Source organism: Macadamia integrifolia, unplaced genomic scaffold, assembly GCF_013358625.1.
Source record: "Macadamia integrifolia cultivar HAES 741 unplaced genomic scaffold, SCU_Mint_v3 scaffold933, whole genome shotgun sequence".
NCBI classification, from domain to species: domain Eukaryota; kingdom Viridiplantae; phylum Streptophyta; class Magnoliopsida; order Proteales; family Proteaceae; genus Macadamia; species Macadamia integrifolia.
In genome coordinates, this window is record NW_024870586.1 from 118,030 (window position 1) to 144,189 (window position 26,160).

The following is a 26,160-nucleotide window of genomic DNA, read 5'->3' on the forward strand; positions in this document are numbered from 1 at the left end:
ATAGATTGAAACCAACTTAAATCAAATTTGATCCAAATCCCCATGAAATTATGGGACTAATTTGATTCGGTAAAGTGAGTTCATAGAAAACGGGAAAAATGAAGCCGTTAGAGGATTAGAAGTTGGCTTCCAAGAGCCAAATCCCTCTCAATTGTTGATCTTTTATAACGACAATCATGACCATTCATTATTTTACAGGCAATTACAGTCATGGAGAGATAGTCTAGTGACCACTGTAACTCCAACAACATGGTTGAAATCTGGACTACAACCAGATTTGCAGTAAAAGGGCATTTCTTCTTTCTTGAACCAACATAAGTTTGTTTTATGGTGTCCCACCGGGTGTGTCAATTTTTGTTGGCAGTAAATTCACATAGCAGAAAAGTGATAGATCTGCGGACGTGTCAGAGTCATACAGACTTGAGAGAATGATCATAGAATATTGACTGACTTCTAACCAGGGAGAAAATGAGGTCTATCCATGCCTCAATCGCTCCAAAGACTTAAAAGTGAAAAGCAAACTCATGGAATAAATATACAAAAAACTCCATCCATTGAAATTGGTCCAAGAAGAAAACAATACATTACATCGATCATGGAAAAACAAGGGGCTGCCATTAATGTAATTTGAGGAAAACCATGACAAAGCATGGGCCGTCATGGTCTAGGCTGAGAAAATAGAATTGATCTGTTGAGAAAAATACAAAGTAAAACTAATGTAAGGAAATATGAAAATATAGACTGGAACTAGCCTACTTGAGAAAGAAAAGATAAAGATAGTTGATGCATTGTGTAGTTTGGTTGATCAGTTGGTGATCCTTTGGCAAATTCGTAACTGCAGGAGCCCTTGTGTGATGTCCTTAGTGGGGTAGTTATTGGAAGTACACTTCCTTAATTGGTTGTAACTGCCTTAACCGTTTAAGACATGTGTTTGTAACTTCCTTGAAACTAAACCACGTTTATACGAATTATGCTGATTGACAATCGGTCAATTTGACCGAAAGGTCAGAATCGGTCAAGCTGATCGTAAAAAGTCACAATCGGTCAACTAACTGTAAAATGTCACAATCAGTCATCTGACAGTATTCAATCAGTCTGCTCTATCGACCTGATGGTTATTCTGACCATAGTTAGTAAGTTCGGAAACAGTAATAATACGGGAACGGATATGAACGACATCTAAAATGGGCTATACGGAAATAATACTTTTCAGAAATTCGGCCCAATAAAATGCGCACGGCAATGATATGGTACATGTTTAAAACGATTGCTATGTAAAAATCCAGGAGCAAAAGTACGTGTATATTTTGGTACTAAGAATGAATTAAAACTAGTTATTTACAACTAAATTCTAATATCCCATGCTCTCATGAACACCTAAATCCAATCTAGCTCTCGATTGCTATGATCATGTCTATCATAGCTAATGTTGATAAGTGGCCGATCAATCATTTTCTAGCATAGTAAATAATAACAAATATTTATCAAAATAATAATAATATCATGTGGATAATCATTTAACAAATTAAAATATCATCATTAATATTATCATATCAAACAAGAAAACCCACACAACCCCTACTGATGCGGATCCATATTCTAAAACTGGAATAAAATCACGTATAGGTCCATTTAGATATTCAATAATTCAATCATAATAACTAATGGTAGATTCGTAATTAATGTAGGATATTAAATTAGGTGGAAAAATTATAATTAAATAGACTTAATAGGCTAATGGATAGGAACAAGAGGGTGGACACATAAGGTTCCTGATTAATAGATTTAGGATAAGTTTGAAATGAAGTTAAATAAAGGGTATAAGGTAATAAAGGAGAGAGAGAGCGGCAATATGGAAAGAGTGAGTTGGAATTAATAAAATAAGAAAGGGAAACGCGTGTCATCCACATTTTTCTCAAAATCGAGAAGCTACGGAAAGGGAGAAGTGTCATTTTGACTTTTTGGGTTGAGTTTTTCCCCCACCTCCCCAACCTAGATGTATTAATAAGAATAAAATGTGTTTATACACGTATAATATGTGTACCTATAGAATACACATATAATACAGATTTTTTGGATTGATACGCCAAATTATGATTTTTTTTTATTAAAACATTCAGATATGGCAAAAACCTGTGTATTATACGCGAATTTACTAACTATGATTCTGACTGATCAACTCCTTAATACAAGATCGTCATTTTTTTGCCAACTTGATTATTGATCAGCTTAACCAGTCAACTCCTTAACATAATCGGTCAATAAATCGACATTGAACCGATCACTCCCTTAGTACATGTCTTGTAGGCCACATTTGCTAAAATGGGGTACCAACACAAACCAAGGAGTATACCTCTATGTAAGGACATGACTTTGCAGTAGTATGTCTCTTTTTACCATTAATCATGGGATGTGTACCCGATTAGGAAATTAAGTATGTCTAGACAGTACTTACCCTCTATAAATAGTGGATGAAACTCACTTTTCTCTACAATCTTGTTTTTTTCTCGTACTCCCTAAAAGCCTCTCTTTTGCTAGCTTTGCATACTTTGAGTTTTCCCTCTCTATTGTGAGTATTTTTTTAATATGGTGTGCACAATGGTTGGGCCTCAACGTGGCCTATGTGTTTTTGAGTGCACATCAACAAGAGAGCATTACAAGGGCTGTTTCATCTTGGGAGACTTGTTACAAAGACCTTTTTGCACCATAAAGGGAAACAAGTTCTTAAGGAAGAGTGGCATTGAAACAACTCAGTCCTTAACTTGTTCATGACATTGTTATTATATGTTTCATACTAGGTAGGTGGGGTGACATTGGAGATCTACTCATATTGTAAGTCTATTATTCTCTTTGAAGCCTTTATTTTACTATAATATCTAATAAAATGATAAACATAGATATCCAGCAGGTTTGGGTATCACGTATTCTCAATATAAAGTAGTACGTCATGTATTACAATTATTCTTTTTGTATACATTAACATTAGGCTTATCATTAGAGTTTTGCTCTAATTAAATTAGCTTCAGCAAACCTAGCATCAAGCTGTAGATCTTCCCAGTCATCATCATCCACTTTAGTGAAATATTGATTCACTAATTCACTGCTAACCAATTCTAGCTTTGAAAGTTCCCACTGGATTCCAAGAAGAAAAAGAAGAAAAAGAAGGAAAAATCAGTAACATTTTTACAAGAACATTATTATTCATATAAAATATTTAGATTGTCTTTAATTTATCGATAAAATCATAGAATCTTTTTGTACCTTCGGTTGTTTATCTTTATCAAAAAAAATTGCTCTACAACCCTGAATTTAAGGAAAATGTTAGAAAGTAATAAATGAGTAATAATGTAAATTCAAGCAATAATCAATTGTTTATCCATAGAGAGACCTCGTAAAAATCATTGTTCACTGTTTTGCGCATGACATGAGAAATCATTCTAAACTCACGAATTGGGCATTGATCTATGTCTTGCCCCCGTCCTTCTCTAATCTGTTATTTTAGTTAAATAGAAAAAATAAGCTATAATAACTTGATCTTGCTAGAGGGTTTTGCAGGCAGAAAAGAATGAATAATTCTTATAGTCATGATGAAATTTATAAGTTAAAATATATTATATCAGTATAAAATGAAAAGATATTACCGATTTAAGAAATATTTTAAGGCTGGTTGGAGATGCTGCTTTCATAGACTTGATTGCTACTACAATCCAAATAGTTGGCCCATTCCTAGACTCGTTTTCCTACAACAAACACATTTTTTCCCCTAACATCAACAAATAGTTTCAATGGTAACATCAAATTAGAAAAAGAAACTAGAAGTGGAAAAAATACATAAAAATGAAAACATTAGTGAACAAAATGGTCCTTTAAATCCTATGATTCTTTTTCATTTTTAATCTTACCAATGCTGATAATATTTCTTCGACTGTTTTTCTTGAGAAACATTTGTTGATGATATCCATCCTGCATCATATTAACAAACTTCTATCACAATTGGTCATGGATATTGAGAGCATATGTATTATTAGAATGCATTGTACATAGACTTTACTATTGACAATGTATTCATTCATGGTCCATATATTTTACCCACATGGAGTGTTCATCTTTGAGACAATAACATTATTAAGGTAGGTCTCCATTTTCCACTTCAATTGTATGGCCCATTGTGTGCTATATTGCTTTCATTTTTATTTTTTATTTTTTATTTTTATTTATTTCTTTCTTTAAGTTTTTAAACTATATTACCTCATGTGGACTCTTCAATCATTTATATAGCTTTATATGTCCATCTGAGCTCGAGAAGTACATAATGAACCGAAAAAGAAGTCCACAAGATTTGGAATCCAACTTAGCCCTAGGTAGATATTTAGGCTCATCTAGATAAGCTTCTTAGCCTACTATTAATAAATATTTTTCTCAAGGCAATATCTTCAATAGGTGAGCACCGTATAGAGGTTTTCTGCATGTTGGAAGCTATTTCTATCTTGTAGAAGGCAAAGCTGGCTCTACAGCTATTTTTTAACGTTGTATAAAAAATACCACATGAGAGTGCAATATTGCTCCACCCTTCATTGTAACTACCACATGAGAGTGGGAATGCACCTCCAATTGAGGTGCGAGCACTTTCCCCTTAATTTGTTGATTTACTCTTTTGCTAGCAACATGATAGTTATTGTAGGCATTCAAGCTTTGTGACATGTTTTTCACATCATTATCTAACCATATCTTGATATTTAATCTAAGTTAGGACCATCAGTGTCAATTATTAACAACATTATCTAAAACAATCTTTTGTAAGAAGGACTGTTATGATTCCTTCATTAATTTTTTTTTTTTTAAATAGGAAAAAGTAGAAAATAGAACATGCTTTACCAAAACTAAGAATATTGTGGTTTTTATTACCTTTTAAAAGCACTAGTAGATTTAATTGATGATGCTTCTATGAATTTATTGATGACTTTAGAGACAACAGTTGGATCTGTAGAATTAACTCCATCCAATTCTTTTTCCAATGAAGGCAAATCCTGTCATTAATATAAAACCCAAAATTTATTAATCATGAATATAAAGTGTGTTTAAATAATAAGTTTGTTAGATGTGTTTACCAAAAAAAAAAAAAAAGTTCGTTAGATGTGGAATATCACTACTCGACACTGAAGAATTCTATAACCATATAATAGACATTTTCTACAAACATCAAGGTGTTAGGAGTATAGTATAGATTACCTTGGAAAAGACAAAATGAGTAGCAAGGCCACATGCAACCATCTCTGCTCCAACTAATCGTGCACCGGTAAGGCCCAAATACTCTCCTAAATAATATTGGTATTTACACCCCCACCCAAAAAAAAAAAAAATTGATGTTGGTATATGAAACATTTTAAAATATTCATGATGAGATGGAATAAAATTATTTGCATTAAATTTGATATGCATTGTTCGACAATAGATTTTTAGAAGAGATGGGTTTTGATAAATTGTTTTAACTTACTAAAACACTAAGCTTAACACTAAAAGAGAAATCCCAAGATCCCTCGGTTGTCTCTAGTTTGGAACAAATATCTTCAACCTCGGCAATCAGTTTTTGGGTGGCGGTTGATGCATAAGAAACTTCCCACAGACGATAATATTATCCTTAAAGGCATACCCCTGGCCTCAAAGTGCTACCTCTGTGGATTAGATGCTGAATCCTTCAACCACACATTTTCACACTGCTCCTTCTCCATAGAAATATGAAAAAAATACTTGGAGTGTTTTGGTATAACTTGGCCTAGGCCTATTGATCTTCATCAGTTATCCCAGTGGTGGGTGAGAAAAAGAAGAACTCTTTCGATGAAAGATGTTTGGTCCATAGGACCTATGGTGATGTCGGACAATATTTGGAGAGAAAGAAATATTAGTTACCATGATGATACTCATCACTCTTTCATCCAAATTTTTGAAAAAATTAAGCAGGACATTCAAGATGCCAGGTGTGAGATTCAAGATATCCTTTCAGTCTGAAAAAGATTTGGATTTTTTTTTCTCCTACTCTAGTTGTTAGACTATTGTAATTGGGGTTTTTTTTCCCTGCTGATGGCAATGCCGAAGGTGGGGTCAAAAATTTCTTTTGATATATCTATTCTTTTTCCTCATTAATAAAATCTCTTGAGCCTTTAGCTAAAAAAACACTAAAATACCACTAATTTATAAAAACAATTTCTTCTTAACTAGGAAATTGTTCCTTGTTGGCTCACCCAAAGAAACCATGTGATAAATTTGGAGGGGCCTAGATTTTTTCAACATAGATGAGGTCTATATTTATGTCACGTTCTTGCTAAAATGTAGTTATTGTCTTCATATGGATAAAGAATCGAAATATATTACCGAAGTAACCTGGCAGCTTTGACAAAAAGTATGATGCACCTACATCTGGAAAAACACCTAAAATTGCTTCTGGCATAGCAAATACCTGTATAAACAAACACATAAAAAATATTAATATCTTCCTAAGAATAAAGTGAAAAAGTGTAAGAGTTCAGTATATGAAAATATTAAAAAGTATATCCCTATAAAAATGGTATTGTTTATTTATTTTATAATATTAAAAAGATTGTATTATTTTTATTTAATCATTTTGTATTTAAAAAAAGAAATGATAACTGTCCTATATGTTATAATTAATATTGTGCTTTGCTGCTTTGCATAGTAAATAAAGAATAAAAATGATTTAAAAAAAAAAAAACCCCAAAAATAAATGCCTTAAAAAAAGTTGTACATTGTCTTTATTCTGTTCTCATTTATCACATTCCCATTCAGGTGTCTAAATTTTTTATGCTTCAATGGTTGATAGTATATCGAGTAAGATATAAGACCTTCAACCAGTGATTCTTCTCTGTCATGAGATTGCTAGTTTAGGAAAATCAAACTCCCCTTGATTTTCAATTCTCTGAAGGGAGAGATGGTTTTAAGAGAGAGAAGCTCTGAGGTGGATGGAATTTCAACTGGAGAGGATGACCCTCATGGTGATCGGCCTCCTGATAGAGGGAAGCAACGTTGAATAACTGACTTTTGGGGTCCTGCTTTGGGAATGATGCCTCATCCTGCTCCCGTGGCAAACCTTGCTCCAAGATGTATTGATCCAAAAACTACCGCTCCAAAAAAATCCTATGCTAGGGTGGTTGGAAGTGCTCTCCCTGTTGTCGATGAACTGCCTGATCCTGTCCATGCTGGATCTGTGACAAAGATTATTATCCCATACGATAATATGAAGAGAGGTTGGGGAAATACCGCTTCGCTTTGATTGGAAGATTGAACTTCTGATTTACTTCTCTTGATGAAATCAGAAAGGAAGTTACGGAAGGATGGAATGTCTCTAGCAAAGTTAAGATGATTCCAATGGGAAAAGGTTTCACCATTTTCCAATTTGAATCTGAGAAGGACATGGCAGCAATATGGAGGAGAGGGCCGATCAAACTGGCAGGTCAATACGTTCGCTTCCAACGGTGGCGAACTGACTTCAACATACATGAAAAGATGGTCAACAAGGCTCTTGTGTGGGTCAGATTTCCAGAACTGACTCTGGAATACTGGCACGAAAAGGTTCTATTAACCATGGCAAAGGTTGCTGGAAGGTCAGTTGCCCTTGATCATTGTACAAAACAAGTACTCTATGGGAACTTTGCCCAGGTCCTAGTTGAGATTGAGGTTGGAAGTTAGAGGCCTGTTGAGATTCAGGTGGGAAGGAAGCAGTCAGGGACTAACACCCCTTCTTGGTTCAAGCAACAATTTCTTTATGAAGACAATATCGGCAAATGTGGTTATTGTAAAAAAATGGGTCATCTAATCGGAGCTTGTAGAGAGAAGAAGGCTGCCGATGCTAAAGTAGCTTCTCAAGAAAAGGAACCTAGAGTTCCAGGTGCAGTCTATGCCAATGAGGAATCTTGTCCTTCTTCGAGACCTTCAGAAGGAGCTGGATTATCTTGGTAAGGCTTTAATATTGATCATAATGGAGACTCCTTTGAAGAAGGCGATCAAAGAGACTCCATGGAGGGCGGCGAAGGTGGTCCAGCCTCCTCTCAGGGCGGTGAAGACGGGATCGATTCCTCTGCAGGCGAGGGGGAGGTCCAAGATACTTTTTTAGAAAGTCAATCAGTAGAGGCAAACAATCTCCAATCAAGGAGATTTTCCCATTTAGGCACTGAGGTGGGATTTCCTTCCAATGACAAATCTCCTCCCACTTTAGAATGCAACTCAAATCTGGAAGTTATTCTAGAGGTGGAACGGATGGAAGAAGATCAGATTGATTCCGCAATTGGCCAAATACAATTAAACTCTCTTGATATGGCTCAAGACTCTGAGGCTGTATCTCCCAATTGGCAAACTAACATTTATACCTGATGAGCACATTTATGTGTGAAATATTAGGTAGTAAAGCATGCATTTTACATATTTTGAGTGGAGCTACCTTGGGTTTTACTCTATTTTTGCAGATTTTGAATTTTAAAGGCCTTAAGGATTATCGGGGTCGTATCTCTAATTTTACATGTAAAGAGGTCTTGTTTCTTTTCATGGTTGTGAAGAGGACAAAATTCTGAGCAAGATGGACGTGTTGCATTAAAAGTACACATCCGTTTGGTCACCCGTATAAGTGATTATTTTTTTTTTGGGCTACAAAAAGAATAATGTATCAGAACTGAACCAAGATGCAGAACCAACCCGTTTGCAGTTGTCCCAAGTATACAAGAAATATTCAAAATGCCAATAAGAATCGATGGGCCACACCCTTAAGTGATTGAAGATTCGTTTTTGGTAACAACTACCTAGTGTAGTTGGTGAGTTGTGGTGTGCAAAATCCCTTGTTTATTAGGAGGTCTCAAGTTTGAACCTATGGAATAGAGGTCGGCCAAGGGGGTTTCTTACACAAGAAGAGAGAAAAAAGGAAAGAAAAAAAAAAGAGAAATAAAGGATGTCCAAATCTTGTCTCTGTCCTCCACATCATCAACAAAGATGTCCAAATCCTCCAAGAGAGAAGGTTGTGCACAAGTTTAAGAGAGAGAAAAAAAAAAAAGGAAAAAGAAAGAAAAATCATGGGAGATCTCTCCTACTATTCTCACTCCTCCACCTCACAATTGTAGGCCCCCTAAACCCTAATCGTTGGTCTCTCTCCCTATTTCTTTATAAATAAAAAACGGTCAAGGGGAGAGGATGGCTAGTTATTATTTTTTGTGCTCTCTTTCTCTCTCTTCTTAGGCGCAATTCTACTTTAGAGTTTTATCTCTTTCTCTAGTTCTCTTCTCTAGGTTTAGTCTCTTTTTAGTTTTTCTTACTTTTTGGTTCAACACTTTTGTAATGGAGTTTCAATTAATGAATGCAAGTTTTCTTTCATGTTTGTGGTTTAGGGTATTGTAATTTTAATTCTTTAGTTCAATGTTTCTATCTAGGTGACAAGATCCAAGCTTTGAAGCATCTCTGTTCAAGTTCAAGCTTCTCTTTTAGATTTGTTTTCTCTAGTACTAACAATTTCAGATTTGATTTATTCCAGATCTAGTTTTTAGTAATGGTAGTATTTCAAATCTCAGTCAAGTTTTCAAGTTCAAGTATTGAAGTTCAGGTAGGTAGGCTTCTCTTAAGTCTTCTCTCCACCCTCTCATTCCCTCTCTTGACTACCCTTTCCTTCTTAACTTAGGTTTTTAATTTCATTCTTTACTTTATTGTTTTCCCCTTACCTCATGGTCCTTGGCTAGATGCATGTGTTGGCTATGCCCCTCTCTAGCTATGGACCATCCTTTTATTGCGTTTATTTTCAGTTATTTACTTTGCCTCCATTTCCCTAAAGCTAAGTAGTGAAGCCCTTGTAAGAGTTACTCTCTAGTCAAGTAGGGTAGTTTGCATTATTTGTGATGCATCCCTCAAGCTAAGTAGAGAAACTTACTTGTGTGCTTTTCTCTAGTTTTTTTCCCCTTTATTTTATTACAGCACTTTTACTTTCAGTTATTTACTTTTTGTTTGCGTGGTTTGAAGTATTTAAATTCCTAGATGTGTTGGTTAGGACGCTTTTAGATGCATGTGTTTTAGGGCGGTAGTTAGAAGTAGATTACCAATATCAATCGTTCACTTTTGCATTACTAAAAAAATCTTAAAATAAAGTGGCTGCTCTCCTTATGTTCGACCCGTTAGCTACATTGATCTGTACGCTTGCGGTTACATTTAAAATTCAAAAAATACCCTCCCTGCGGATATTCACTTTGAAAAAAATCGTTGAAGCCTTCGCTTTGCTTCTAGAGGTGGTCATGCACCTGGTATGGGTCCCTCTAAGAAAGACCCGATATCCACTCTGGACGGTGTGCTCATGGTGGATAGGGCATCCAAGCAGAGGGAAGAGACCCAGGGTGGATGGACAATTCGGCATAAAAAGAAAAGTAAGAAGGCTCAAACTAAGGATAAGCCCCCTCCTCGGGCTAATCACTCATCCTCCTCCCACATGTGATCATGAGAGTTCTATTTTGGAACATCCATGTGATGAAGAAGAAATCTGCCAGGATTTCTTTAAAGAAAATTGCTAGAGATCATTTGCCCGACATCATCTATATTGCGGAGCCGATGAATGATGTTTCTCAATCCCCAAAGTTATTCTTTAATAAGCTGGGTTTTGAGCCTGATCTTATTCATAACATGCAAGTCAACAAGGAACCCAACCTGTGGGTGATGTGGAGAAAAACTCTTTTAAAGCCAGCGGTGACCTCGATGTCTGATCAGCAGATGTCATCCACGTTATTTGGCTTGGTGACACCGTGGACATCTCTGCTGTCCACGCCAAATGTCTGAGGGCTGATTGTAGAAGCCTTTGGCTTGACTTGGTGTCTGGGTATCCTTCTGGTCTGAGAATGATTATTGGTGACTTCAATGCAACTCTCTTTGATCACGAACGGCGGGGCCTGAGTTGATTCTGTATGGGAGTTGCTGTGGAATTTGGTGCTATGGTAGACTCTACTTCCATGATCCAAGTTCCCTCTACTAGAAGAAAGTTTCTCGGAGCAATAACAGGAAAAGGGGTAATGTTATTACTGTGTTGGATAGGTCTTTTGTCAACTCTGACTGGCTAAGCACCTTCAATGATTGCAATCAACAGGTTCTTCTCAGAGCTACATCTGATCGTGCTCCTGTCTTGGTGAGTTTGGCCAACTCTTTGAAGCTGAAAAATTGCCCATTCTGCCTAAATAAATTCTGGCTAGACCATGCAGATTTCACCTCTATGGTTGAAAACGCTTGGAATATGGAGACCCGCGCTTCTTCCCCAATTCAAATCCTATCCCTGAAGCTCAAGAATTTGAAAGGCATCATTCAAACATGGGCGCGTTCTACCTTTCCCAATCTGGACTTGGAGGTTAAGACCTCTAAAGAAAATCTGGAGAATATTCATTACAGAATTGAAGATGAAGGCCTATTTGATCAGCTTTTTGAATTAGAGCTTGATGCAAAAAATCGATACTCTAAGGCTTTGGAGCTCCACGAGAAAATGTGGGCAGAGAAGTCCGGGGTTAGATGGTTGAAGGAAGGGGACAGGAACTTCAGCTTCTTTCACATTACAGCCAAAGTGAAAAGATCAAAAAATGCAATCAGATCCATTCTAAAGGATGATGGGACTGAAATCAGCGATAACAACCAAATGGGATAATACCTTTTGGATATTTATGAAAATTTTCACAAGAGTGTGGATTCGGCTATTAATCTTGACATTTTTGTGGCTATTCCGACGGTGATAAATCATGAAGATAGACGATTTCTTGGTGCTATCCCCACGGATGATGAGATTAAGATGGTTATTTGGGACTCAGACCCTGATAGCTCACCTGGTCCGGATGGTTTCACTGGAGCATTCTTTAGAAAGCGCTAGTCCATTATCCAAAATGATGCCTGCAATGCGATGAAGAGTTTCTTCTCTTCATGTACGATTCCTAATGGAGTTAATAATTCCTTTCTTTTGTTAATTCCTAAAGTGGATGGTGCTCGTACCTTAGACAAATTTCGCCCTCTCTGTATGGGATATTATTTCTACAAAATCTTGTCTAAAATTATGCCAGCTGCATCAACATTTATCTTCCTGAGCTCATCTCCCTTGAGCAAGGTGCCTTCTAGCGAGGTAAACTCATTCAATCTAACATCGGCTTAGCCTCAGAGCTCGCCAATCTGATGGGGAAGACTTCTAGAGGGGGTGGAATGGGTCTCAAAACTGATATCTGAGAGGACTTTGATACTTTATCTTGGGATTTTCTTTTTCAGACTCTTAGAAAATTTGGATTTTGTGAAACCATGATTGGTTGGATTAATAAAATTCTTAAGTCGGCAAGAATTTCCATTCTCCTAAATGGTGGGCGAATTGGTTTCTTTGGGGCCGGTAGAGGTCTCCATCAAGGAGATCCCATCTCTCCTATTTTGTTTATTATCGCTGAAGAGGTCTTATGCAGGGGACTCAATGATATGAGCAGAAAAGGTATCATCAAGCCTATCTCTGGCCCTCGTGGTATTTCTATGCCCACTCACATTCTATTTGCAGATGGCATTTTCATTTTTATAAACACCTCCAAAAGATACATCTATAATCTCAAATCTTTTTTGGAGAAAAATCAAAGCTCCTCTAGGCAGCTCTTTAATTTAGAGAAAAGCAATATGTTCGAGGATCACTGCTGCTAAGAAGACTCGGATTGCTAAGAAGGTGGCCATCCCTATCTGCAAATTTTCTACCAAGTACTTGGGAGTGGAAATATTTCAGGGAAGAGTCAAAAGAGTTCCTTTGTTATCCACCATGGACAAGATCAAGGCCAAGCAGGATGGAAAGGAAAACTTCTCTCTATGGCGGACAGAGTGGAATTGGTAAGATCAGTCATCTCAGGAATGCCTTTGCATAGTTTCTCCGTTTATTGGTGGTTGGCTTCTCTAATCAAATGCTTGGAAAAATGAATGAGGAATTTCATCTAGACGGGTGGGATTGATACTTCTAAGGCCATCACTGTTAAATGGGACATAGTGTGCAAGCCCAAGCATGACGTTGGTCTGGGAATCCGGAGCCTCCATGATGTTAATAAAGCTCTTCTCGCAAAAATGGTCTAGAAAATAAAAAATGATGACTCTGATCTGAGCAGACTGATTCGCTCTAGATTCTTAACCAATCATAGCCTTCTCAAAAAAGGCTACAAAAGCTCCTCCATTTGGCCCCGCATCAAGAAACTGTGGGATTTTGTGGGAAAGAATGAGAGGTGGATCGTGGGGGATGGAAAAAAAAATAGATTTTTGGAGACACATTTGGATGAGTCCAAAATCTATCTCTGATATCTCTCAGCTTGGGGAGGATGTTTTTAGAAATCATTTTCATACAGTAGAATGTTCATTGAGAATGGTGCTTAGAAGTTTCCTACTGCCGAGTCGAACCTCTTAAACTTGGTCTTTGACTCCATAAAAGCTCTTCCTCTCCCTTCCATCTCCATGGAAGATAGATGCATGTGGAAGCTTTAATCTATGGGGAACTTTTCTGTGAAATCTGCTTGGGAAGGCCTTAGGGTGACCGCCCCTGTTGTTCTGTGGTCTTCGTTTGTTTGGAATAAGGATCTCCTGCCAAGGCTCTCTACCTTGGCTTGGTTCTGGGCTCACGAAAAGCTTCCTACAGACGATAAAATTCAGAAGAAAGGCATAAGTTTAACCTCCAAGTGTGACTTGTGTGGATGTAGCGAGGAACCCTTTTACCATCTGTTTCTTGAATGTAGCTTCACTTCTGAAATTTGGACCAGGTTCGCTGCTATTTTTAACGTGGTTTGGACCTAGCAACCCACTGTGGCTGATGTCATAATATGGTGGAAAAACAAGGGCAGAAGTTGATCTCAAAAGACCTTGGTTGATAGGGCTAGCTGTGTTGATAGAAGCAATCTGGAAGGAAAGAAACCTTAGGCGGTATGAGGACAAGGCTCAGCACCCTCCCATGATAGTAGCCACTATAATCAAAGACGTATCCTTCATTTGCAACGGTATGAATATTTCCCCCTCAAATGCCTCAGACCTTCTCCTGAGCAGACGCTTCTCCCTTTCTATTTGGTCCTCTCCAGCCCAAAACACTTTGGAAGTTCACTGGTGTAAGCCATCATTTCCTTGTGTGAAGCTAAATGTGGACGAATGCTCGTTGGGTAATCCTGGACGTGCAGGTGGTGGGGGTATCTTCAGAGACCATAATGGAAAGGCAATTCTATCTTTTAGTTTCTTTTTGAGGGTGGCTACGAATTTCCAAGTAGAAGTCTGGAGTATCATCAAGGGTATGACCTTCGCTCAAAGTCTGGATGTGAGGAAACTTTGGATAGAATCGGATTCTACCTCTGTGGTCGCCTTGTTCCATCACAGACTTATTCCTTGGTTTGTATACCAGGAATGGACTAATCTTCTAAATTATGCAAACTCTATTGAATGAAAGATTTCTCACTGTTTCAGAGAAGCAAACCCAGTGGAAAATTACTTAGCCAAGGACGCGGAAAAGACTGATCCATCTAGAATCAGAGATACTCTACTTTAGTTTGTTACAGACGAGCTAACTCTAGACGAAGCTGGTCGTCCTGGATACAGATTCTACCATAGATAGCAGTAATGAACCTTTGCTGATGGCAATGCCGAAGGTGAAGGCTCGCTCCATGTGCTTTGTTGAGTTTTTTATTTTCTTTTTCTCTCTTTGTAGTTGATTCTTTTTTCCCATTTTTAATAAAATTCCGATCTTCTATCGAAAAAAAATAAATAGTATATCGAGTAAGATATTTTTAATATGGGTGCAAACTAATGTCATACTAGGAAAACTTGGAATATTCCTTCACATATGCCTTTGAGTAAATGCAAGAGCACTTCATCACCCATCAATGCATAAACATTAATCAGACCACTTCACATCTCCATGTGGTGCGAGGTTTTAAAATGTTTGAAATGTCAAGGAAGTACATGCAACTTGAACTCTTGAAAAATAAAGGGAAAGAAACTGTACAAAATGGATTATATGACAAGTGGCCTATCAATTTTGTCTATAACTATTAAACGGTCAACTTAAAAGTCATAGTCTGTTCAAAAAGGACAAGGTGTGATGGAAACATTAAATTTAATTATTATAAAAAAAAAAAAGGCAAGGCATGATGGAAACATTAAATTTAATTATTAGGGAAAAAGAAACCTTGAGGGTGTGGAAGAGTTGACAAGGGACTTTTGCCTCGTAAAGCTAGTGTGTGGTTCTGAGTTTGACTCTTTTTACCTCTTTAGGGTCATTCATACGGGGTGTTTAGTGCTTTTCACTATTTTTGATTAAAGTTGAATGATTCTTATTCAACCCCGCTATGACCCGATCCATCTGGTAGTTGGGTCAGTATGGACCCGTGGAACTAGTCAAGTCGAAAGTCTAGATATCCGTCGTTAGCAAAAGGAAAAAAAAAAAAAAAGAAAAAAAGCCAGAAGAAACCTATCAATCTGGTGCCAGAAACGCCATACATGTGGGTCAATGAAAGCACATATGGGAGCATCTTCAGCACATGCAAGGAAAGCAACATGGTCATTTTGTGCTTGTTGTGTCTGGCTGTTTCTTGAGCCAGACCGCAGCCAACAATGTTCTTTTTCATTATTATTATTATAATCCTTAAAATAAAAAATTATTATCATAAATATTTCCTATTGAGAGATACTTGAATGCTATTAACATAATTCAAACCCCAAAAGAATTTATTTCCCACTGCTACTTGTCTAAAATAAACATTAGGATGTAGGAAGAAAATTAAAAAATTAAAAAATTAAAAATAAAAAAAAACAAATTAGTATTGTCTTGGCTACCAAATAGTGCTTACAGATTAATAATAATAATAATATGTAAAATTTTATTAGAATTTCCAAACGTTACCGCTTTCTCGGTCACAACTCGAAACTTTGCATTCATGGATAGCCCAACACCACCTCCCATGACCACTCCATCAATAAGTGAGACCTTTAGGATCAATTTTTTGTTAAGTGTCAAAGAAAAAATGAAAAAACACTAATAAAGATAGCACCCACCAAAGTTTTATCATGTGTAGCTAGAACATAGTCTAGGGTATATTGTTTCCGAAAAAAGCTTGCACCAAAACTCCAATGACCTGATACATATAATCAAGTGTATTATAAGTTAAAAGATCATCATTGACTTATTTACTCACACAAATATAACATCAACCACAATCTTGTTCCAATTAAAATTTTATACGCAAATATAATTTTATAGCATAGAAAGCTAAAACCATTTTCTTATCAAAGGATCTATATTAAAATCCTTTTAATATTGTAGTGAATATTGCATTAATTGTATCAATTCATAGTCATGGTTCTTTTAAGTATATTCATGGAGAAAAAAGCTTCTAAGAGCTACAAGACCTTTACCAGTAGTACAAAAGTGAATAAGAGTTGCACAATCACCACCAGCACAAAATGCTCTTCCATTTCCCTGCAAAAAATCATTTAATAGCGATTTCTTCAAATTAATATAACTTCTTTTATTTTCTTCTGAATAGTGCACTTGCACTTGGACCAGTCAAGCATGAGCCTAGCTCAATCACCTCATTTGGCTAATTTTAGCCTAACCTAGGGCATGTTAAGTCTGGGATAGTCTGAGGTAGCCTTTGGTTGTCTTTAATCCCAAGGAAACAAGCTGCAGTGGGGTCTAAGACAGGTAAATCCTGTCCCATTTAAAGAAAGCTTGGGTAAGGCTGACCTTAGCAATTCTCGATCAGTGCAACCTAATGCTCAGCAACAAAGTGGAGTGTCTTGACCTTTACAATAATTTACCTTCAAAATCTATAGCATAGAAAAAAAATTTACCTTCAATATCACTAATTTCACTCTGGAATCCTTTTCGTATTCTTTTAACTTCTTTAACATTTGAGAAACCTATCAATGAACAAAAGAATAGGGGGAAATATGAAAAAGTCTGCATATAGTCAAAGAGGTGAAAATGAGGGTTCAGTTAAAAAATAAATGTATTATGATTTATTATTATGAAATTGATAATTCAGTTTCTCCACATACCATGTGAAATGAAAGAGAATTCAGTTTCGTAGGCCTGTTTAATATCACCTTCCTTATCCATGAGTTTTCTTCGAACAGAACCTGTGAGAGAGAGAGAGAGAGAGATCAGATTTAGTGGCATTGCATGTGGCAATTTCTGTTCAGTAGTACCAATTTTATGTTGGCATCTCCCAAATAATGGCTTCATTTGGTTGAAAGGAAATTGAATTACCCAACAAGGGTGTAAATCAGTTATTCGGTTCAGTTCCAAAGAGTGCTGGAGTGATCTAGAACTGAATCGGTTCTGAAATATTTAGATATTCAAATCAAAACTACTCAATTCGGTTGGAAATTTGGTTCTTACACAGTTTGGTTCCGGTTCTTGTACTCAATACATAATGTTATATTATACTATATATTATAGTATATTACTAATATTAGTAATATACTATAATATATTAGCATCATAATATATTAATATACTATAATATACTAGTATCCAAACTCATTTTGATTTTGGTTTTGATTTCTATACTGGATCCGAATCGAACCAAACCAATGAAGAATCGAATCGGATCTAAAATTCAATACTCAATCAAACTGAATTTTACTCGGTTCGATTTGACTTATTCTATTTTGTTTGGTTCCTCTTTGAATGTGACAGACACCCTTACCCAACATGTTTTTTCATTTGGGCTAACGATGAGTAACTAGACGGAGTAGTCCCACAGGCCTATACTGACTTCACAACACGTGGACTGGGTCATATCGGGTTGAATGAGAGCCATCCATCTTTCATTAAAGCAATGACACTAAACACCCGCATGTGAGTGGCCCAGGCAGGTAAAAGGTGTAGAACTCATAACCTCACCCTTCCTATGGTAAAGGTCCCTTGCCAACTTGGCTATCCCTTAGGGTTAGCATGATTGTATAAATTACTTAAATTTCTTACGATATATAATTCACTTTGGTGGCAAGAAGTTGTTCCTCTAAATAAATAGCTCGGATCCTATCGTAGTTTAAGGAATTGGTATCGAATTGCCAAAATCAGGTGATTCGTATCGGATCAGTATAGACCAAGTATAAATATATATATATATATATATATATTTATTTATTGAAAACTAGGGGTAAATCTGTCCTATATGTGCCGATCAGATCAGTATCATCTAAGATCAATCCCATCTCTAATACCAATTTTGAAAACTGTGATTCCTATTGAAAACTTTTAAGTTGGGTGCTGGACATGAATATGGATTAGGTTCTCGTGCAAAAAACCATTCTCGGACAAGCTGATTCACACAGATGGAATTCACCACAGAGTTAGTTATTGGGTGAACTCCATCTGTGCTCATCAACCTCATACAAGAATGATTCTCGTACGAGGACTTAATCCACTCTCGCTGAACATTCCCCAACCAGGCTATTTGCTAGCTAGGGATAGAACTCTTACAACTCCAATCTACAAAGATATGGATGATCATAGGGCTGCACCAGGCCGCTAAGGATAAGCCCAGCCCAAAGGCTATATTCTAAGTGATTGGGGAGAGAAAGAGAGAGAGAGAGAGACCTGATTAGGTTCTTCCTTGAAGGGGTAGTTTGTGGCGGCCATGAAATTAAAACTGGGAGGTGCTCTCCTGCGGAAGAATAAACACTAAGAAGAACTGATCAACCAATGAGGTATAGAAGGCAGAAACACACTCGTATATAAATAGATGTATGGTGTAGGGCCTATACAGCTTCTATCTGCTTCTTCGATCCAAGTGTTGGGTTATGGCACCCACTGATTAACAAAGTAAGTGCCATATTCTCTTCAACAAAGTTTGGATATTAAAGAAATAGTTAATCTAATCGTAATGCTAATAGTCTTCTTGGTCTTCTTTTATTATTTGATAGGCTACCTTAATTTTGTCGGCTATATTTTCCTTGTGGTTGTTAGTGTTGATTAGGTAAAATTATAGGAGCATGATTAATAACATTTTTTTAATTGATAGACTACCTTTCTTTTGCCGGGATGGTATATTATTTGGGAATAAAATTTGGTTTATTTTTCGTTGCTTTTTATCTAAATCTATTAGTTTCTTTATTATTTGTAACAACTCTTTATTTGAGGGTTGAAATCTTTCAGTGAGGGGGTTGGAATCTTTCTATTCCATACATAATTATTCTCAAGCTTTTCAAAATAAATGAGGCAGGCGGGGTCTTTTTTCCTTGTGGTTGTTAGTGTTAATGTATAGTTCGTGTAGGAGCATGATGTGGGTGGCTGTAGAAGCGATTCAATACGATATAAAAATGAAATTTCATGGTTGCCTAGAATACACTGATGATGTGGTCTTCCAAAAAAATGTAACACTTGAAAATGATTTTTGTTGAATGTGCCATGTCCAATGATTGTATCTTATGCTTGAAGAAGAAGACTGGATCTCATTTCTCACTTCAACCTTTTCTCTAATGTTGAGTGTAATGCTATTAGGGTTTCGGCCATAGCTTCTCTTTTGATAGATGTATTAAGTATAGAAATTAGAAACAAAGTATAACTATGGGTCCCCAAATTAGAAATTAGAATAACATCTATTGCAAGAGAAGCTAATCATCTCTCTCTCTCTCTCTTAGATCACAACCATGAAACTTAACCCATTGTTCATCAATACAGAAGTATCAAGACCAGTGACTGGGCAAAAAAAAAAAAAAAAACAATTGAAACACATTTCAAATAATATTTATTTAATATAATAATAGAATAAAATATTTTTTGCACACACTTATAGAAACATCTAATGAGCCCCGAATTTCGACTAGTCAGTCCAATAAGTCTCTTACTTGGTAGTTCTCCATAAACAGGCAATGGAAACCTTATTGAGTGTCACCCTCATCACCATTTATGTAGTTTATGTTGGGTGTCTAGTGTATAGTAAATTCTATCGGCATATATCAACCATTGGGACACCATAGATGCACAAACAGGAATGCAACAGTAGGTGCCTCTTAACTATGGAAAAAAGAAACTTCCAGAAATTTCCATTGCCAATCACAGCTGGAGGCGAGCCATTTAGGAATTCTTATGGATTAATGTTCAACACATATAAGTACCCACATTTATATTTTATGCCAAATTGAGACTATTTATCAAAACCAAATCAGGCCATTTAAATCAAAATTGTGAACCGTGTCATAAATGGTTTGATTTTGGTTTCAAAATTGAGACCATTTTGTTAAATGGTTTAAACCAAACCGAACTGTTTAAACTAAAGGTAAACCATTTAAATGATAGTTTAATTATATAGATAGTATGCTAAGTCACTCATGGTTATAATAAATAATTTCAGTCTGAATAAAAAAATTCCACGAAATAACTTAAAAGACTTTTAAAATTTAATAAAAAATTAAAATATGCAAACAATTATAACTTTACAATTGTTAAAAGAAAAATATGTAATAATAAACAATTCGATTCAATGTTAAGTTTACATACATTTCAATAAAAAATTAAAAGAGAAAGAAGTTGTTTAAAAAAAATATTAAAAAACCTAATAAACCTTATACAATCGAAACCTAACCAATTAAATCAAGACTGTTTAAACCGACATCGTTGAAACGTTCATTAAACAATTTGGTTTTTGGTTTTACCTAAAAAATCTTGCACCAAACCCAACCGTGACAACAATGAAACTGAACCGTTTAACACCCTTAATAATAGTTAATGCAATGACTATATAGATTTCTTACGGTATACCATGTTGCATTGTATTCTTTTTTGGAAAAGGTTTTCTTGCATCCACATTGCAGGAAAAATACAGCTAGCCATCAATGTTTATCAGTGTACTACCCTATTTACAACATTATAGGTTCGATAATACCCTTATACTAAGAGGGCATCCGAAGGCTTCGGTCAAGGGATGAATCTCTAGATCGTGGATGAAGAAAAACGGACCCCCGCCTTATTTATTTATTTATTTTTAATTTAATAGGCACCTACCTTTCTTTTGTTGTGGTGAAATATTTTCCTCATGTTTGTTGGTAGGAAAAGGTCTCACAATTAAAGTGTTATACTATATAAACATATTGGGAAGCTGTGAGATCCCACAATAGAGTTTAGATATTAAAGAAAGGGAAAAAGTATTCTTATGCACTCCTTACTCACATCTCACCCATGGACACCATACTCTCTCCTCATTACACAAATTATTGGATGATTCAATCATCTACCTCTTCATTAGTGGGAATCTATACTTTGGTCTCGTAGCAACCTCCCCCATAAAGAATTCTTCATACAGAAATTTGTCTGTTTAATAGTTTTTATTTTTTGGTACATAGAAAACGTGATGATTTTGCAGATTTCTTATCATACTGCAGTGGACTTTTCTTCTTCTTTTTCTTCTTTTTATTTTTATTTATTTGAGAGGTACTTACCTTACTCTTGTCTGGATGTATTTAACTATGCGTTGGGAAGTTGTCAATCACAGTCTTCTTTTTTTATTTTTCAGAAATCTTTATTTTACTTACTCTTATCTGGATGTATTTAACTAGCTAGTTTGCCATATGTATCACTTTTACAAATCATTTTATTTGGTTATGTATATTTTTCTAGTTTAATAATAATAAAAAAAAGATATTAAAGAAATGAAAGAGTGTTTCCTACAAGGGCAGTTTGTCAAAATAGAAGAACATGTTATCATCCAATGGGATTCACATGGGACTCATATGGTCAAAGTAAAAGAGAGCATCAGCATAGTAATTTTTTTTCATAAAAGAAATACTTAATCTAACCGTTGCACAACAGTTAACACGATGACTTGGCAAATTAATTACCATATTGTATTAGTCTTCTTTTTTATTTATACGCTACCTTTTGTCAGGACGCTATATTTCCCTTGTGGTTGTTAGTGTTAACATATAGTTGAGCCCATGTTACAAAGAGGAAAAAAAAACATATGGTTCACCCGGCAAGATTAGTGTAATTATTTTTTTCCCTAAAACTCATTTGTATTAAGAAAAAAAAGAAGAAAGAATATACACCCTGGACATGCCAGTCACAACCAACAAAAGCTCAAAACCTAGCTCCCCTCTCACCTTCGGCATTGTCATCAGTAGGAGAAAGAGCTAAGGAACATAGGAGTGTAATTAAACTATATGTTAAGCAATACAATCTTATCTATATAAAGCATATTTTAATCATGTTCCTATAATCTTTTGCGACCAACTATATAACAATTAAATGTTGTAATAAATATATTAATTGTGTACCCAGCAAAGTCCTATATTCAGATTTGGAGTTAGTAGCTTCTGTTTTTATTTGGTTTGAGTTTCTCCTCATGACAGTGTTGAAGGTGGAACTTTTTCTAGTTTGCGGCTTTTATTTTTCCTACTAATGGTCTACCGAATATGGGGTTATTGAATCCGTGAGTTTTTTGTTTCTTTGTCTAAGAATTCATCGACATTAATTTTATACTTTTGTGTTTCATTTTTCTTTCTTTTATATACATTGCTAAATTTTAGTAAAATATATTAACTATTTGTTGGGAAGCGGTCAATCACCGTTTAATTTTTTCTTTCTTTAATATACATTGCTGAATTTTAGCAAAAATGATTAACTATGTGTTGGGAAGCAGTCAATCACAGTTGTGTTATGTTACATACATATTGGGAAGCCGTGTGATTTTCGCATTCCACCTATGGATCCCACATTCTATTTTATCATTACATGCCCCCCATTAGATAATTCGATCATCTACCCCCTCATTGGTGAAAAAATACACTCTAACCCTGCAACGATCCCTCACCTTTGATGAAATATGCTTGTGTAACAGTTTACATGATGATTATACAGATTTCTTACAACACTACATTGGTCTTTCCTTTTAGAATATATATATATATATATATATTTTGATAGGCACCTACCTTACTTTTGTCGGAATGATAAATTTCCCTTGTGGTTGTTAGATGATGTATTAACCTTTTTTTTTTTTGGCAAAAGAAGTGGTACATAAATGCATACGCATTGGGAAGCTATGAGAATTACTTTTCTCTCTCTCTCTCTCATCCATGTGCTATCTGTCTCTCTTTGTCTGTGACATATCCATGTGCAATGTGTGTGTAGGGGGATTTTTTTTTTTTTTTGTGGGGGGGGGGGAGGGGGGCGCTGTGAATTACATTTCCTCAGGTCATACGGAGGTTCTGCATTGAGGGTGGTTGTATATACTTACTTTCAGTCATGATAAGAGATGAGTTCAGAAGACGAACAAAAATCTAAGGAAACCAATCTCTTGTGAAGCGACTGTCTGGTATCATCATGATTTATAGCAAGCTTCTTACTTCTCTCTCTCTCTCTTCCAATTCTATGCTTTTACTGGTAAAGAATGGCAATAGTTTTCCAACGATGGGGGATTTTCTCTGTAGGGTCAACTAGGAAACTTTTTTTTTGTGGAACACTTTATTCTGCCAATTGGAGGTTATTGTTGGTGTACGATGTCTTGGATTCTGTCACAGTTTAACCTAGAGAGTACTGGTGCAGCGCCTCGATAGGCAGGACGGTGGCCCTGCTAGCAGGTTAGCGGGCCGTAGGGGTTGCAAGGGGGTAGGAGGCCCCCCTGCATAGCTGCACCCCCCACTCGAATTTTTTTATTTGAGAACAATTGTGTACTTTTCGAATTAAGATTTTTTCGCTATATATTTGTAATTAGGGTTCTTTCTCTATAATACAAGCAATACTGAGAGGTGTGAGGGACGAGCGTTGTAACCCTATTCTCCATTGATAGTGAAGTAGGATCTCATCTCACCGGGGACGTAGGCAATCTTGCTGAACCTCATAAATCTGTGTGCATTGCTTGTTCTTGTTTTTCCATTAGCTTTTGCATCGTTTTAGGGTTGCATTTTTACAATAGGGTTGAAATTTTATTGACATGTAAAACTTAAATTTTCTAGCATGCATGCTCACATTTAAGGGTAAGGGTATTAACTGAATCATTTATTAAACTGTTTCAATTATCCTAAATTAGAATAACTAAAAAATGATTTAATTAAACGGTTTGGTTTATATGGTATTTACCAGTATCAATTTTAATTTTGTTGCCAGTTGGGGTAAACATTTTTGGTCCAATTTAGAACAAACTTATTTTTGAATCCAAACAGAGAAATTTGATGCTACTGGGCTTTAACCATGGCATCTAGGCCTAAATTGTGACTTCAGAAGTAGAGATAAGTCAAAATAAATGGTTTCAATTCTTATAGAGGTACTAATCAATGATGTTCATCACCATTGACAGACTTGGAGGTAAGGTTGCAGTGATCACTGGAGGTGCTGCAGGCATTGGTAAAACTACAGCCAAATTGTTCAGCCAACAAGGTTGTAGAGTTCTTATTGCTGACATCCAAGATGAATTGGGTCACTCTGTTTGCCACGAAATTGGGCCAGAGATGTCCTCATTCATCCATTGTGATGTTACCAAAGAAGATGATGTGAAGAAAGTAGTAGATGAGGCTATTACAAGATTTGGAAAGCTTGACATAATGTTCAACAATGCCGGAGCAATTGATCCACCAAAGATAAAGATAATGGATAACGAAAAATCTGATTTTGATAATGTCCTCAGCGTCAATGTCACCGGTGTCTTCTTAGGCACCAAACATGCAGCCCGTGTTATGTTACCCCTGAAACAAGGAAGCATAATTAACAATGGTAGTGTGAGTTCAATCATGGGAGGTATAGCTTCTCATGCTTATGTTGCTTCAGAGCACGCAGTAGTAGGTCTCACCAAGAATGCAGCGGCAGAGTTGGGCCGGTCCGGGATAAGGGTTAACTGTGTCTCTGCATTCACGATTGGATCGCCCTTTTTTAGGAATTTGGTGAAGGAGTATGATGATGATGAGATTGAGAAGAGGGTAGAGAAGATGTCTAGTCTTAAAGGAGTTACCTTGACTGCACAAGATATTGCTGAGGCTGTTCTTTATTTTGGAAGCGATGAATCAAGATGTGTGAGTGGACATAATTTCGTCATTGATAAAGGCTTTACTGTTACAAATACCAACTTTGGTATGTTCAACCAATTAAACTCCTGATTAGCAACCTAAGGGTAGCTCAGTTGGAAAAATCAATTCCGCATAATAAAGAGATCAAGAGTTCAAATATATTGGGACCTACCAATAAAAAAAAAAAATCTGTACTTTAATAAATAAATAAATAAACAAAAAATAAGTCTTTGGCAAATGATGTGTGTGTGGGGTGGGGTGGGGGATGGTGGTATTGTTGATGTATTATTCCTCTAAAAAATAAGTATAAATGGTAGATTGTAGTTATCTTCATGCCTGACTTTTGTTGTATTTTTCTTGTTGGTTGTTTTGCCCTTCTCTTATTAGAATTCTTTGTTGAGGCCTTCACCTTTAGGTAGCCTTTGAGGATTTATTTATTTATTTTTTTTTTCTTTCTTATTTTTTTCCTTTAATATATTTCCATTCATTCATTCATTCAAGAAATAAAAAGTATGAATGGTTGATAAATCTGTTTATGATTAGAATTTTGTGAGTTCTACATTAAAAATAAAAAATAAAAAAGAAAGACTAAAACTAGGCCCAAATTTTGTCTCATACAAACCCACGACTGCAAGTAGGGGAGAAACATGGCCAGTTTCTTACAACCCCTCTTAATTGGACGCGGGCGTGACCCAACCCTACCAGGACCTAGAAAAAATCAATCCTAGAGGGCGGGCTAACCATGATTAACCTTGACTTGTCTAACATTTCATCATTTAATACTTAAACCAATCCCGATCATCTGATATTAGTGTTTCAATCATGGCCAATGACACCCCTTAAATCTAGGGCAACGTTGCCTTGATAGGGTTCAAAGAAAGGCTGCCACCCCCATGGAGAAGGAGATGGCCACAAAGGAGGTAATTTGTTACTGGAGAAGATGACCGAAAGGATGGGGATGCTAATCTAGTCCCCAAACCCTAGCCGCCAACCATTACAACCTCTCTTCTTCAAAATCTCTCTCAAATCAGATGAGACCAATCTCATCCTTCGATTTTCCCCCTTTCAATCATCTCCTCTGAGGCTTCACAGCGAGTAAAAATCTTAGGCAATTGCAGAGTAATGATTTCTTGGGTCAACACAAGCCCCAAAGCATATGATTTCAAA

The 26,160-nt window shown here is 36.2% G+C and overlaps 2 protein-coding genes across 2 annotated transcripts; one reads left to right on the forward strand and one right to left on the reverse strand.

Annotated features, from left to right (window-relative positions):
* Window positions 1-2,994: 2,994 nt before the first annotated feature.
* Window positions 2,995-17,142, reverse strand: LOC122070479 (3-hydroxyisobutyryl-CoA hydrolase 1-like; the record flags this gene model as incomplete). Its single annotated transcript, XM_042634642.1, has 13 exons — window positions 2,995-3,132; window positions 3,262-3,303; window positions 3,389-3,490; window positions 3,642-3,740; window positions 3,903-3,963; window positions 4,906-5,027; window positions 5,230-5,315; window positions 6,370-6,454; window positions 15,890-15,973; window positions 16,042-16,121; window positions 16,402-16,465; window positions 16,840-16,908; window positions 17,047-17,142. Coding segments are annotated over 13 exons (1,128 nt in total), but the record flags the coding sequence as incomplete, so codon positions are not given.
* Window positions 17,143-24,267: 7,125 nt separating this feature from the next.
* On the forward strand, window positions 24,268-25,083 carry LOC122070480 (secoisolariciresinol dehydrogenase-like). The gene has a single exon (XM_042634643.1). It carries the CDS (start codon window positions 24,268-24,270, stop codon window positions 25,081-25,083), a length of 816 nt encoding a protein of 271 aa, XP_042490577.1.
* The last annotated feature ends 1,077 nt before the right edge of the window (window positions 25,084-26,160 follow it).

Excerpts from the sequence above, each read along its gene's own strand:
- LOC122070480 (XM_042634643.1), top strand. The coding sequence starts at position 24,268 with ATGATGTTCATCACCATTGACAGACTTGGAGGTAAGGTTGCAGTGATC.